This window comes from Conger conger, chromosome 4, assembly GCF_963514075.1.
Source record: "Conger conger chromosome 4, fConCon1.1, whole genome shotgun sequence".
Lineage (NCBI taxonomy): Eukaryota > Metazoa > Chordata > Actinopteri > Anguilliformes > Congridae > Conger > Conger conger.
Genome location: NC_083763.1, coordinates 39839656 through 39856406, shown reverse-complemented (window position 1 = coordinate 39856406; position 16751 = coordinate 39839656). Strand labels below are relative to the sequence as shown.

The window sequence follows — 16751 nt, the reverse complement described above, 5'->3', positions numbered from 1 at the left end:
TTGAGCATTTATGTGTGAATTTTGATGTCATTGTCCGGCAGGACAATCTCCCTTTCACCAAGTCTCAGCTACCTAGCAGAGACAACCAGATTTTCTGCCAAAATGTCTATCTTAAAAATTGCCCCTGGACCACTGGCAGCAAAATACCTTCAAAACCTCAATGACCCACGATATTTGACAGTAGGCTTGAGATGGTGCACATAGCCAAAACATTAATTGTATGACTATAGCACTCTCTCCCAGTCGTAATTCCAATGCAGTTCAACAAACTCCATATACTTGGTTTTGCTTATTGTGCTCAGTCAGGGCTGTCTTCGTGCCGCCTTTCTAAAGAGTTTGTTGGTATGGAGGTGCCATTTTATGGTTCTTTTTGAGACTTTTGTGACCACAATATGCAACCAATCTCTGCAATTCTTCAACTGCGACGGCCTGAGTTATGGCCTCCCTCACCATCTTCTGCACCATCTGTGGGGGCAACATGCAGTTGCGTCCCCATCCTGGCATGTTTGCAACCATTCCATTTTAGTTGTTAAATCTCCCAAATCTGTATTGTACAATTGACACCCCCCCCCCCCATATCTACATATTCCATTACGATTATGAAGAATTGATGCACCACTTTTCAATGCCACGTCTGAAGGTGGTTCACAGTGCAACCGATCCGTATTCTGCATTTATTTATAATCATAACAGAAACAAAGAAAATCATACTAAATCAGGAGTAGCCAATCGAAGCAAAACAGGATCCCACCAGTAATTCCACATACTGTCAAAGACGCATTTCATGCATGCCGTCAATAGACTTTACACAATACAGGAAACTGTCAAAAACTGTTTTCCCTTCCGGTTTACCGAGCCACCACCTAAATTTCACCGCCATACACATCTCAGTCAAAAAACAGAACAAAAACATAAGTATCAATTATTAATCAACAACTAATAGCAATATGATGCAAGTGCATAAGTAATAATTCATTTAAGCAAAACTTCTAAAATTCTACAGGTGCGCAAGTGTCCTGAACAACTTTTTTCAAGTTGGGATGTCCTATCGACATGGCTCTGAAGTGCTGTCCTCGTACAACCTATTCTTGTGATTAAGGATGATATGCCTGAACTGACACTTTTAATTTTGGAGATTTTTTAAAATAATTTGGGGTTATAACCTGTTTAATCTGTGTGAGGATAGTGAAACAAATGTCAAAATCATCCTAGGTCTCTAAGGGTTAAGATGGTAAAAAGGAAGTTTTGGGAATATCCCTTTTAATGAATCTACAGGAGATTCCACAAGACATTTTTTACACATACCAATACTGTATCAAGCAGAATGTAGTGAATTTCTGAATACTGAATTATTTTTAAGAAACCACATGTTGAATCAGCATAAAAGGGTATTTAAATACCGTGACATTCGCAGATAAGCTCTTTGAATTTTTGTCCAGCATTTGAGACTATCAATAGCAAGAGGAGAGCTTCTGTTTTATCCTCATCACTCATGTCTTCCAGTCCCAGGATTTCCAAAAGTGTTAGAACTCCTCCAACCTCGATGAACTCAATTAAGTAGCGATGACTGAAGGGAGAAAATAGGAAAAATAAGTCGGGGTGGTCAAATGAGAAGTGAACATTAACTTCCTATATTACTTCTTGCTTACTTGCTTACTGCAGACAGGAACACACCCACTGCTTTGAGCTTCAGCCCTAAAAATGTCCCAGACATATAGCTGGAAAAAATCTGAGTAAAGGAAATAAAAGTATTATTCTGACATTTAAACACTGGTCTAAATCGAAGCCAGAACATCAATGACAAATGCAACTGTACCTTCCCAGAGTAATCCAGCAACATACCAAGATAACATAGAGGAACAGTAGTGGAAATCAGGTATGATCTTCTTTTATCCTTTTATTGACATTAATAAGTAACACATTTGATAAATAGTGTGTCACGTCTCTATGTGGCTCTATGCAAATACAGGCTGGGTCCTATTTTTATTTTTTTTCATACTTGAGCACCATTACTGGTGGAGCACAATTATTCTTTATCTGTAAATATTTAAACATTTGAAACAATCAAAATGTTACCAGTAAAAGTAAAGATTAAATACAAGTACATGGGTGGTGCTGTGGCACAAACTGCTAGCTATGTATCTTGCGATGTAACTTGATTTTATGTGCATGGATTAAAGAAATGCACACTGGCATTCCAATCTAGCATATGAACTTTAACCAGCTTGCTCTTCTAATCTGTATACGTTTAACATGTATGCATGTATGCAATTTTAAACATGTATACTGTCTTTTTTTTTTTTAGGCCTTTTTCAGCTTTATTGGACAGTACATAGTATAGAGAGACAGGAAGAATGGGAGCAAGAGAGAGGGGAAGACATGCGACAAATGTCGGATGGTCGGATTCGAACCGCCGACGTCGCGGCTCGCAATGAGCATGCGGTCAGTGCTCTACAGGCTGCGCCACCGAGACACCAACATGTATACTGTCTTAACATGTTAACATTTTTTTAAAGTGGTTTAGCAGATTTTAGTATTTATTTTCTCTCCTCAGTTATCACTGTAGTTGACATAATAAAGGATACGTAAGTTTAATCCATGAAGTGAGCCGGACCAAAAACAGACTGGCAATCTGTGCAAATTCCATCTCCAGCTCAGGGCAAGTCTTGCCAACATTCTGTTTCAGGAAAGCAGTCAGCATGCGTCGGCGCACTGTGTTATTGCCCTGGTCCCATTCCTGGAGGAAAGCATTTACCTTCCTCATTGCTGCCTGCTCTTTACTGGTGGACATTGTAACTACTTTCACACTGGCCACCACTGTGGGGAAAAAAAATTAAAGCAGGCTCAAGTTAAATGTATCCTAAAATCAAACGGATAAATTAGGTTACAGCAGATTATTAATAAAAAAAAAGTTTAAGAAATATTATACTTGTCATCATGTTAATGTAACACAAGACTGGGCGTTTGTTGAAGTTTGATCAAAATGCTCTTATTTGAAAACCAGGAATGTTTAGAATAATGATGAAGTTTGATTTAAATGCTTTTATTAAAACTGTGAAATGGCTAGAATTGAGAATAAGAGAATAAGTCAGCATGAACAATTAGAACTGTATGTCTGTTCAAACACATGAGCTGCAAAGTAGTTTGTTTAATGAAAGTGCAGAGAACACTTAATCAGGTGTTTACAAACCATGCCATTGGATACGACCTGTTTTGACTAAGTGATGCAGGTCAAGCAATGTGGGTCTTTGCAGAGAAATGTTTTGAGTTAGTGATCACCAGCCAATTTGCCTGCGTCATTATAGAGGCGAAAGGTTAAGACAGCTCAGCTTTCATAGAGTGACAGAAAATATTAAGGCGGGTTAAGAGAGAGACAATGTGATGTTATATGACAAATGATTGGTTAGCTATACAGGTAGTCGTCGACTTACGACCTATGCAACTTACGACCGCAAAGAAAATATTGATAAAATATGACTTAAAGATGATTATAATATCATTACACAGTATAATATATGTAAGGTAATTATAACATAGGCTGACTTACGACCAGTTCCACTTACGACCGGTCGGTCGGAACAGATTACGGTCGTAAATTGACGACTACCTGTAATGTATAAAGACTAGGATACTTCCTACTGTTACTTTGGAATTCTCTGGTCTCTGGAAGCTTCTTGCACGGAGCACACAGACTCCCCAGATTAATTTGTTTTATTTTAAACTAAAGATTTCTAATGAGCAACTATTGACTCTGAATATTTCTAGCTGCCAATACAACTTCACCCACGTAAAAGGGACGAGGAGGAAAAGCGACAATAAATATTTCCTCAACACGTTAATGGATAAACAATACTAAATGGGAGATAACATCAAAAAAGCCATATTATGTCCCTTGCCAATTTTATGCATTTGTCTTTTCGATGCAAAATTAGAATTGTGTAATGTTTAATTGTAGTTTAATTTGTTATTGTCTATCTGTTATCTGTTTGCTATGTCAGTGTATGCTTTGGCAATGTAATTATACCCTTGAGATGCTGATAAAGCGTATTTGAATTTGAATTAATATTGATTAGTGTTGCATTATTTTAAAAAAATTATTTATAAGCAATTTTAAAACATTCAATACACCCTGACCCACCTACCCACCACCATACCCATACCTCTCCCAGGGAAAGATAAAAACCAGCACAAATGCAAGCAATTGCTGCAATGACTAAGGGTGAAATAAAGTAATTTGTTGAAAGACCAGTTGCTTCAGGCACGGCTCCTCTAAGGACACGACTCCACAGTAGCCATCAACGTCAGCAATTGCCATCAGCCATCTGACGCTGAGGGAATTAAACCATTGTAATTAGTGACAGCGGCACTACAGTAGCCATGGTGTCACGTTTGATGGCAGCATCAAAGAGAATAGCCAAGGTTCATTTCTCGATGGTTGGGGCTTGCGTTCATTCCCATATAGTGAATTAATTCTAACAAGAAATGTAGTTGTTCTTCTTGTTTTTTCTTATTTAACTCCATACAAATGATAAACTGGGCACTGGCTACGTCATCACCGGCTACGTCATCACAATCTGTTATTTAGCTAGCTAGCTAGCTAGCTAAATTAGCTGGTTACAACTGAACCAGAGCATCATTGCTTAATCTAATGTGAGTGAAAACATCATAGCTGTTGACATCCAATGTAAAGTAAAGGTAATTAAAAAAAGGTAATGTTAGCATAGAAATATCACAGATCCTAACTTGGATAGCCTGAGCAACAGACTCTGACTTTGCCAAGTTAAGGCAAGGCTCCACTGCAGCCATCAACATCAGCAATCTCCATCAGCCATCATTTTGATATCCATTGTGAAGTCTCTCTTACACATCTCCCAAAATCAACAAAGTGGCACAGACCAGCCAAAAGAGCAAATATATTTTATAAGTAATATAAGTTACACATGACAATGTCCAAGTCCCAGTGGTGATGAGATAGTTAGTTAGGATGGGCCCCGGTGCAAGATTTGTTTGTGGGCCCTTCCTCATCTTAAGACGCAGGCACGCACACGCATATTACCTACACAGACACAAACACAGCACCATTAGACAGATATTTTACAGACAATACTTTCAATTTTATTTGGCTCATGAGTTACTTTGGTTATCTGGACAGGCTACGTCGTTTGTGATACTTTTGTATAAATCAAGTCAGAACCATGAATCAACATAGATGGTCAGATAATCAAAGTCAACAAAACAACGATAACCATAGTTTGCACGTTTATATAACTAAAGCTTAGGCTTACTAGTCATGTGTCAGTAACAGAGGAAAAGCAGAACACACTGAATGTATGTTGTTTTTATGCCTAATTGATTTAATGCGATTTTTACGATAAAATATTAATTCATGTCCACAAATCAGTTAAATTCTTAGCTTTTCTTTTATCTTTCAACTTGTCTTTTTCATTATTATTTAGAAATATACTGTTAATTTTTTTATTTATTGCAGGTACTTATAGTCTTATTCTTATTATGTACGTAACTCCTCCTGCAGTTAATAAAACTAAACGGACCAAACTTGGCAATCAAAACATCTATTTGGTCGCTTTCTCTTTCGTAAGAAATACAATTTATACTTTATCCATACTATATCATAAGGTTTTTAAAAACAGCCCCCCCCCCCCTGACTAAACATTGTTGGAATGCTTAGCAGCTTCCTTGGCTATTTTGAATTCAATGAATGAATTCAGTGACTTAAATGCTAAATTACGGACTACGCAAGATTGAGCAATGTAAGAATGAAGTTCTTCATTAATGTTCATTAACATTAACGTTGCTGTATTCTTCTGAGTTTGCTGCAACAACCCAATGAGCAAAACCAGAGCGAGGGGGTGGAAATATAGGTTGAGACACATTTTGACGGACTAGTTTAACCCCAATACAGCCTGGCTACATCCTAGTTGCTAGAAAAGTTTCACTTTTCACCTGAAAAAGTACAGTAGGCTATATCTAGCTATCTATCCTTGCTATAGTTTGCTATCCTAAGGTGTCGCTGCTGCCAGATGCAGCAGTTGCGATGAGCAGCTGCTAACTGGGAAAAGGGCGGTGTCCACGGCAGAATGATTATTTTTAAAAATCCATCCAGTTTCCCCCTGGTTCGTTTTATCCTTTTTTTCCTGTAACCCACTTGTGCTTTAAAGGTGCAATAGGTATGATTTGTGTGTTACATTGTCACAAGACCATTGTAAATCCCTTCCTATCATTGAAAAAGGCTCACTGACATGTTCACTCACCCCCTGCCTGTGGTTATAGTCCTTAAATTCGGGTTTAGTGTACATTTGTTGGGCCGTCAAATGTATCAAAACATTGTACAGCTGTCCAGCAATTAAAGCTCATTGGTTGAAAAATGGTTTCAACTTCCACAGCCAATGGCATTCTGGGGGCTTATTCTGATTGTGTTCATTCGTGTGCTGCCCAAATTGCACTCCAGACAAGCAATCACTGAAACTCTGTGGTACTATTGCTTATTATCCAAGCGAAGACGACGTATCTAGTTATAAAACAATACCAGTTTGTTATCGGTAGCAACAAGCAAATTAGCTATTGTTAGCTTGAGGAATTTACAAATATCCACTTACGATAAAATATAGGCAAATATGAACATAGTAGTGATTGCACAAGCTTCAGGTGGATATTTGTACTTTCGGGAAGCAAACTAGTAATCGCTAATTTGCTTGTTATAGCGAACTGGTATTGTTTTCTAACCAGATAAGCAATAGTATACAGTTTTAGTGATCGCTTGTCTGGAGTGCAATTTGGGCAGCTACACATTCCTTTTGTCTCTTTACGTGTTCCAATCATCCGTAAACCTTTATTTCTCTCAAACTGTAAGTTGCAGTTGCATCCTTTGTCGTAGACTGTCATATCTTAGTTATATAACCAGCTAGTTATGCAGCCAAATAAATTGCTTGCTCACAATATAGTTGGTTACAGTAAATCCTCAAATTGTGTCCGGGATTCTATTTGAAGCCGGGCCTCGGATAATAGGCAGGGGCGTGGTCGATTCGGACAAATAAAGGCCGGCCCCCAAATACAAGCCGGGGTAATATTGCCTACCAGTAGGGCTATCAGTCCATGAGCACTAGAAGACATTGTTTCGATTTAACTCAATGAAATAAAAGAGCTTAATATTTTATATTGTTGGTTGGTTTAATACTGTTGCCAATGAAAAGTCGTTGTCCTACACCATGGGTCTCCAACACCTTGCTCTCAAGCTACCAGTCGCTTGCCGCCCCCTTCAGAGTAGCTTGCCAAAAGCTCAAGCAGTATACATGTTACAATTGTTGCCACGAGGCATTCCAGCCTACGAATTTAATAAAAAGTAAATCAGGCAAAATTAAAAATTAACTCAATTTAGGCTACGCAATAAGGTTTCCATGTATTTACAGCACAGCGCACATTCAATGAATGAATGAAAGCGGCTGCCTTGACTCGCAATAAACAGACGGGAAGAAATCCCGACACTCTTTGAACTACATAAAACTTAACAGTGAACCATCAAATACTCCCCAGATTTCAGCTAAAATGAAAACTACAAATAGTGTTAAGTAGCACACCAAAGTCAAGATCTCATAAAGTCACCTGTTCGGCAAACATTTTCTTACTAGAACATGATGAAAAGACAGCAGGCTCTGTTGCGTTTGTCACTGTCAGCTTTCCAAAACAGTGCACGGGAAGACTGGACTATTATATTAATAGACTGTGGGAGGCATGAACAGGGTTGTGATTTGAGGTTGTTGTTGCAATTCCTCTCTTAAAGGTACAATAGGTAATTTCTGACTTCTAACGGTCAAGAGAGGAACAGCAGCAACAAGCACCTTCAAACCACAACACTGTTTATCCCTCCCCCTTCTCTGTAAACGTCCCGATGTTGAAATGCCATTGGCTGTGGCAATTAGAACCAATTTTCAACCAATGAGCTTGACTTAAAACGATACCAGGTCGTTATGGGTAGCAACAAGTAAATGAGCAATTAGTTAGCTTGCTGAATTTACAAATGTCCACCCCGAGACACAACGAGTGTGCAACAATGCTCGCAAAGCTCGCTACTATGTTTGTATTGCCTCAGGTGGATATTTGTAAATTTGTCTAGCTAACAATGGCTACTTTGCTTGTTGCTACTGTGGGAAGACAGACAAATTTGTGTACTGGACTACTTCACATGTATATGATAATGACCGCTATCAGTTTCAAGGTTCCCCCTCTGGGGATTTTCCACTGGGCTCCAGGGGGGAGTGGGGCGAGGCCCCACGACCATTAGGGATTTGAATGGCCCAATCCGAAGTGCTCGGTATGGGTGCAATTCCTTACTACCAATCAGGTCAGACTTGATTTGTAGACATATTTAAATGTATGCAAATGTAAACCCTATAAACTCCCCAAACATCATTGCTTTTCAGAACATTTTCCTGACTGTAATAAACCTTCCTGCTTTTTACTGTGAACAGTAAAAACAGATTTTTGCTCGGGTTTCTCTTCAGTTTGTATTAACCCAATGCCCTCTGCTGGTAAAACAGCTGAGTTTGCTTGCAGGTGTTGAGGCATTTTGAGCGGAGTGTCCCTCTTTTTTCTCTCTCTCCTTTTTGCTCCCTGTCTCCCTCTCTCTTTGAAGGTCTGTTGTTGAAACCGGAGTACCAGTGGCTTGACCGCGGCTTCAGTGGATCAACAGACCAGGCCAGACCGACAGCGTTTTGGGGCTAGGCAGGTACCAGTGGCCTGACCGTGGCCTGCCGAACCCCAAACGCCAAAGCCGACGCAGTGCTTGGAGGATCCCCTGCCAGAAGTCTCCTGCCATTCGGAGGAACAGCCACGACTGCTGCAGAACGCCTTTTTGCCAAGGACCAGAGGGGAGTTCCAGAGCTGCCCGGAGAGATCTCCAGGATAGGCTGGGCCTTCGCCACTCTCTCTCTGGTCCTCCAGGCTCTGCAGCAGCTCCACCTGAGGCTCCCCGAAGACGAGGCTGAGGAGCAGGCAGACGGGGGACCAAGGACCTCCCTCAACCAGACGGCGCCGACCGGATCCAGCTCTGCCATCCTTGCTAGGATCCAACGCTTGGCGTCTTCTACGGGAAGGGAGGTGCCACTACACCAGGGGCAATGATCAGCTCCTTCTGTGGTTGCTTTTTGGTCCCCTTAGGAGGTCTGTTTGTCTATCTTCACAAGGTCCGGCCTGAGCAAGAGGGAGGATGGCGACAGGAGCTCAGCCAGGTGTCAGAAGACATCACGCCGTCCGCATGACTCTCCTGCCCAGTGGAGAGGGGGGGAGCAGCAGTAGTGTGGGTCCTCTGGTGGAGCAAGGGGCAGGTAGCGCAGCCATAGAGGGCGCCACTTGGCCAGCTGCCACTGGGGGTGGGGGGGGTGGGGGGGGGATGAATGGGGCTGCTGCCCCAAAAGTGAGTGGACTGGAGAGGAGAGTGACAGGTATGACCCGCCTGGAATTTAGTCAGGCAGTCCTTCAGCACGCTATAGGCTTTGTGCCTGGTGACCTGATCTGCCTGGTGAAGGTCCCAGGAAACGCAGACATTTTTGAGATTAGCTTTAAGAATGCTAATGTCCTGGAGAAGTTCTGGAACCTCTTTAGAGAGGGGAATTTTGAGGTAGAGCCCCTGTCTGACACAGAAAACAAAGTGGTCACTGTACAGTTTTATAATGAAGCTGTGCAGGACCACGATGTGAGTATGTGGTTAGGCAGGTATGGAATTGTTCAATCCAGATCTCGGAGGGTCCTGGATGAGGACGGAGTCTGGACCGGGGCCAGGAAATGGCTGGTCCAATTGAAACCCGACCCCTCTGCAGTTGGGGGGGTATGCAACATCCCCAGCACCATCATGAGACACCGGGGCGTGGTGTTTTATTACGGCATGCCCAAGCTGTGCAGGAACTGCGGCAAGTTGGGTCACTTGGCCGCAGCCTGCACAGTGGTCAAGTGTAAGTCGTGTGGCGGCGAGCACGAGACCAGGCCGTGCAGTGATCCGAGGCTCTGTAATCTTTGCGGGGTACGCAAACAGGGCCCGGAGCACCACACCCCTTTTACCATCATCGACTGCCCCCCGCTCCCTACCCCTCTTGCACCTACAATCATTGAAAACACACTCACTTCCATCCCTGTTCAGCCTGACAACATACCCACTCAAGCACCGTGTATGCCACAAGACCTCCCTTGCAGCACTAATTCGGAAACCCCTAATAGCACAGTTCCCCTGATCACCCTATCCCCAATCACCACTGTAAAGCAGGAGCCTGACTCCGACATCCTCATCATAGTGGAGGAGTCAGACTCCTCAACCACAGACTCCGAGGACACCATCACACCCTGGCAGAAGGCAACATCTAAAAAGGGCAAAATAATGCGTTCACCAAAAACAACAGTTAATCACAATCTTCCCACACAGCCTACAAATCCAGCAATAGTACGCCAAACTAAATTAGCCAAAAGAGCCGTCACAACAAATTCTAAAGAAACCCCACAAATCTCCGCCAGGCCAAATCCCCTACCACGCCCAAATAAACCAACCCCACCACCACCAAAGCCGAGACAAACTGGTCACCACACCTCCAGTACTTTCCACCCCAGATCCACTAAGGACCAGCCAGCCCTCGGTCCAGACTCTGAAAAACGGTCACTAACACCATCCACCTCTCATGGCCCTCCAGGGGCTGGGGGGAAGCCTGAGGTAAGAACATCTGCCTCCACCTCTCCAGGACGGAACCTCCCAGGCAGTCGGGAGGGGAGGCCTATGGGGGTACATGGTCAGGGGGTGAGTAGGCGCCACAATAACCCGGACACAATCTTTTCCACAATAGATCAAATGTGCCATAAAATTTCCAGTAACAATTCCGGTCCACCAGACACACACCAATAATAAAAATACTTATGACAAATACAATCACTTTAACAACACTCAACACCCGCAGCATCAAACACCCAGACAAACGTTCAACAGTTTTCTCCATTCTTTCACAAATCCCCTCGGACATCGTCCTGCTCCAGGAATGTGGCATTCCGTTCAGGGAGTTGGATGGCGTTCTGGGGGGGAATGGAGAATGGGAGACTCTCTATGGTCTGGCTCTAATATCGCCAGAGCTGATGGGGTCGGCACGTTGACCAAGAACCCCTTTGTTAAAATAACAGCACATAACATTGTGGAGAGTGGGCGAATCCTCGTCACCGATTTTGATGTCGGAGGTTCCCCACTCAGGGTTGTCAATGCGTACGGCCCCACCAGTGTGGCCGAGAGAGTCTCCCTTTTCACAAAATTACCGCCCATATTACACACCACAATGCCCGTTGTCATGGGGGGAGATTTCAACTGTGCTCTAAGAGATGAGGACCACAGCAAACCTAGGCCGGATCACTCCAGCACCTTGCTGCGCTCCCTCATAGAGGATTTCTCCCTCTGCGACGCCGGGGGCACCTCTCCTCCCCAGCACACTTTTGTGAGTTCCTCTGGCTCCTCCTCTTCCAGAATTGACATGTTTCTGCTCTCCCCAGGCCTCAGGGTGCACAGCTATTCCACCAAGGCGGTGCACTTCTCAGACCACCACATGTCCCTCGTCTGGGAGAAATCTAGTGCAGCGAGTGCGGGGCTACTTCCGGGCAGTCGGGCGTAGGAAGGCGGGGGAAAAGAGGGCAGTTGTTGAACGCCACAATGCTGCCCTCCAACAACTTAGCCCCCTCCAGTCCCGAGTCCTGGATGTTAGCAGCGAAATCGCGCAAGCTCAGCAGAGCCTCATCACCATCTACCGGGAAGAGCGGAAGAAACAGACCCCCCGCTCCAAACTCCAGGGCCTTGAGGAGGTTGAGAAGTGCACGCGGTTCTTCTTCCGCAGGGCGTGGACCAAGACAAATAACATCTTGTCTCTCTATAACAACAGAGGTGTGGTGGTGTCTGAAGAGGCGGAGGTCCGGGAGGTGGCCAGGGAGTTCTACCAGGGCCTTTATAGCGAGAGGCCCTCAGATGGGGCTCTCATGGACACCTTCTTCCTGGGCTGCCTGGACAGACGCCTGGGAGATGAGCAGATGGAGGCGGAGTTGAGCATTGAGGAGCTCACCAGGGCTGTGCACTCCCTGAACACACAGCTCCGGGCCCTGATGGAATCCCAGCCGAGTTTTACCAGGCTCACTGGGATCTCCTGAAGGGGGATGTGGCGGAAGTGTTCAGGGCTGCATACAGGGAGGGGCGGTTAGGCGCCTCACTGAGACAGAGCTCAGTAGCTCTTGTCCCAAAGAAGGGGGACCTGAAGGACCTCCGCAACTGGCGGCCGATCAACCTCCTCTCAGTCGAATATAAGATCATGGCGAAGGTGCTGATGAGGAGGTTCCAAGGCCTGATAACATCGTGATTGGACCGGACCAGACCTGCAGTGTGCAGGGGAGGTCCATAAATGACAACCTGCTCCTCGTGAGGGATTTAATCATCCACTCCGGGGAGCCCCTTGGTCCACAAGGTCCCCCTTGTGCCTTCTCAGTCTCGACCAAGAGAAGGCATTTGACCGGGTGAGTCATGTGTGCTTGGAGAGAGTGCTGGAGAGAATTAACATTCCTGGCCCCCTCCTGCGCTGGACAAAAATTTGTCTGACAGAGATAATGGGCAGAGTGGTTGTTAATCGGCAAACCTCTGCCACGTTCGCAGTCAGGTCTGGCGTCAGGCAGGGGTGCCCTCTAGCATCTCTCCTGTACGTCATCTACCTAGAACCGTTTCCATCGTCGCCACAGATAGTCCATTGCTTGTGCCACCAAGGTGTTGGACGACTTCTGTGTGGCCACTGGCGCCCTGGTGAACCGGGACAAGAGTGAATTGTTTCTGTCTCCACATTGGAGTGAGGAGCTGACCATTTCCTTCCCTGTGCGTAGGAATACCATCAAGCTCCTGGGGGTGACCTTCCAGGCTGACAGAGGAGGGAGAACCAGCTGGGAGGGAGCCCTCCGCCACGTCCAAAATAAAATCAGGAGCTGGAGTGCACGGCCCTTGACCATGGCAGGTAAGATCCATGTCCTGAAGGCAATTATCCTAACCATTCTGCTCTATGTGGGGAGGGTGTTTCCCCCAGACAAAGCCACCGGGAAGCTAATCACCCGGATGGCTTTCCGCTTTGTCTGGGGGAGTACCATGGAAAAGCTGAAATCGTCACCCTCCTCAAGGAGAAGCGGAATCGGGGGCGGGGGGTCCCAGACATCGTAACCATCATTATGGTGCAGGGTCTGGCCACCCTTGTCCAGAACGCAGGGAAGGTGGTGCCAGGTACCTTTGCCAGGTACTATGCCACTCCCTTCCTCAGGGCAATGGGCTTGGGTGTGCTAGACCTCACCATACCCTATACGTCTACCGAGCCCTGAAGGACTTTGCCTACAGGTATGAGTGTCTGTATTTGTTAAAATGATTCTTTTGTGTTACTGAGATTTTAAATTGTAAAGGAATTGAAAAAAAAAAAAAAAAACACTTTTTACTGTGAACAAAGGAATTCATCATATAGTCCACCCCCCAAGGGACACAGAAGGTAAGCCTCTCGGGATGGCAAACCTGAGAAAAATTGACTTTTTCCCTCTACATTTATGCCTGTTTTTGGAATTCTTAAGTCACCCTTAGTTTCTTTGTATTTTGTGTTGTTGTAATTGTAATTGTTGTGTTGTTGTAATGTGTTGATTTTGCTAAGTTTAGTTCTTCTTATTTGTAATCATTTGTTTCAACACTTTTTCTCAAAGTTTGGTTTCATTTAAATGATGTCTTTGTTCTTTAGTTTAAGTGTAATAATAGTGTTTATGTTTGTTAAAATAATTATTTTGTCTTTTAAAACAAAGAAAAATGTTTTTAAATTGTAAAGAATTTGCAAATAACCAATAAAACCACGTTTTTACTGTGAACGGCTGATCTGCTTCTTCACTGGGATAAAGGTCATTTTCTCATTCCTCGGTAAATTCAGAATTTACTAACACTCCCGATAGCAAAGTGGTATTGTTTTATGACGAGATATGTAGTCTTCGCTTGGATAATAATAAGCAATAGTTTACAGTTTCAGTGATAGCTTGTCTGCAGTGCAATATGGGCAGCTTCATGCTGACAATCAGAATAAGCCCCCACGCCATTGGATGTGGCAATTAGAACCATTTTTCAACCAATGAGATTTAATTATTTTACAGCTCTACAACGTTTTGGTAGTGTTGTTCCGTCCACTGTATATTTTGAAACCCGAATTTAAGGACTATAAACACAGGCACAAGCACTCTTTGCATCTGACAAAATTACACCGATACCAAATTAAGTAGCCTACCACAAGTTATTTCATTGAATATATTATACAATATAACAGTTGGTCTAAATTTAACATGATAACAGACGATTCTACAAAGAAAGTGTAATAACCATCACCGAGATGAGTTTTCGGTGAGTTGTTGACATATCAGTACTTTTTTTTGTTTACAGGTTCTTAATCCCTCCTCCCATTCTTCAACATGCGTTCATTAATTATTCCCGAGCCTACAAAACGTATAGCATCTTCCACGAGTGTACTGATTCGCTCCTCTCTACTTCAAGCATAAAATTAATCCTTTATAAACCTTGCCATTATCTGGTTTACAGGATAAATACGGTGAATAATGTTGAATGATATCTCTCCGACCTTATTACATTACATTATTGGCATTTGGCAGACGCTCTTATCCAGAGCGACGTACAACAAAGTGCATACCCATAACCAGGGATAAGTTCGCTGAAAGACCCTAGAGGGAAGTACAATTTCAACTGCTACCTGTACAACAAAGATAAGGACGAAGGCCTTTATTATTTTTGAGAACAAAGAAACAAACAAACAGAGCAAAAGTGACCAAAGTTAACTATCCAAACACTGCTTACCTAGCCAACTAAAAATACCTTATCGGTAGCACAGTACTTTCTTCAAACTTCTTTCCAATTGATGTCTTTAAAACATGAATTCCAAAATCACTTTATTCTAGGTGTTGCAGGGTTTTGTGAGATTTTCCAAAGAAAAGTATTATTTTATTTGTTGTGTTTGATGTGTCTACCTTCTAATTTCTCATCTCAATTTGAAATCAAAGACGCCGTTGTTTTGCAGTAATGTAATAAGTCCAGATGGAATAGCATCATAACACAATTGCATCGGCATTTTGGCGATTCCCCGCTTGAAGCGAGGGAAGGGAACGTCAAGAAGAGCCTATACAATTTGGAATCGAACCCAGCCCAGGGTTCCCGACACCTGCCCTAGTCCCAAATGGTGTCATGTTCAGGTGTGAGAGAAATTCAGACAGAAACTAATGTCTGACAAATACAACCAACAGCAACATATGAAACAAATAATTCTGAACATACATCATAACATAAAATGTATTCATCTTAATTTTAATATTACCGTTAGGCTACCTAAATTTAGAGCGAAGTTAATGTTGGATGCATTACATCAGGGAAAAGCATCGTTATCGGCATATGGCTAGTTTAGTTTCTAAGAAACATATAGGTGAAAGTTTTTCTACTTTTTCTACTTTGCCTTGGAATAATTTTCATACATAAATTAAAGTAACAATCTTTCTCAGCAGCATTGTAAACAAGGACTTTGATGGCCATAAGGTGAATTACAATTAAAACCAGGGCTGCGTTCGCTAACTTTGGTAACGTTATTGTTGTAGTTATTTTTGTAGCTATTTGTTAATTGACTGGTTGGTATGGAAAAAAATATTTATAAATTTGTCACCGTTTCATTTTCCGGGCTCTGATCAGGCATTCTTACCCAGTAAGTTAACATATAGTTAGCCTGTGCTAGCATTGTAAAGCCGGCATAAGACATAATTTTACATTGTTGGCTAAAATTGAACAAATGCGCAGAATAATTCAAGAGCCAGTTAGCTGTAACACACCAACCTGGAATTTGGAGACAGGCGGACACATCAGACAGACAATGTGAAAGGCGTTAAATTCCCAAACGAAGAAGCCTAAATAAATCTGTCTTCAGCTTCCATTCCATTCACTTAGTTGATAAAAGCGGTTGCTAAGCAGCCACGTAAAATGCTCTGCCACAAGCACAGGGCAGGTCGTTCCACTGAACTGACGACATCGCTTGCTTCTACTGTTGAAGTTGCAGAAACCAATGAGGCGTCCAGTCCACCGGTACTCTCAATTTCACCACAGGCTATAATGGAGACATTCCTGCCTTTTTCTACACATTTCCAAATATCCAGAATACATATAAGAATACGAATCAATGCGTGAATTTACGTGACACAATTCGAGAACAAACTGATAGGGCCGTTGTTTTATTCGTCGTGAGTCAACACTAGACTCTTAATGGGTCGTATTGAACACGTGATGAGTAGCTGACGAATGGCCTACAAAGACCATTATGAAACGGTTCTGTGGGTAGTAAAACTGCGATACTGCATAAAATAGGTGAAATCAATGATTGTGCCTGGTCGAATAATCCTTTCTGTTTTTTGAGGCCTGAGAAATCAAGGTTATAAATATCAATTTCGATGCATTGTATTGTTTGAAATATAATTTATAATGTGCATTTCCTATACTTGTCTATGGGGGGGGGGGGGGGGGGGGGGGCACTGTCTGTACAGGTAAACACTGACTGTACAGGTGAGCACTGTCTGTACAGGTAAACACTGACTGTACAGGTGAGCACTGTCTGTACAGGTAAACACTGATACACGCAGGCAATGGTCAACAAAACAGAAGTCAATAACGATGGTCAATAAACAGG

The 16751-nt window shown here is 43.2% G+C and overlaps 1 protein-coding gene across 2 annotated transcripts in view; it reads right to left on the bottom strand.

Moving 5' to 3' along the window:
- armh1 (armadillo like helical domain containing 1) overlaps positions 1-16257 on the bottom strand; it is a 45941-nt gene extending 29684 nt beyond the window's left edge. For both annotated transcript variants that reach the window (XM_061237276.1, XM_061237277.1), the window contains exons 1-4: positions 15908-16257; positions 2586-2817; positions 1650-1718; positions 1401-1567 (exon numbers count right to left, since the gene is read on the bottom strand). In XM_061237276.1, coding sequence (XP_061093260.1) covers positions 1401-1567; positions 1650-1718; positions 2586-2791 — 442 coding nt within the window. In that variant the 5' untranslated portion in view covers positions 2792-2817; positions 15908-16257. The remainder of the gene's footprint in view (positions 1-1400; positions 1568-1649; positions 1719-2585; positions 2818-15907) is intronic.
- Positions 16258-16751: the final 494 nt, after the last annotated feature.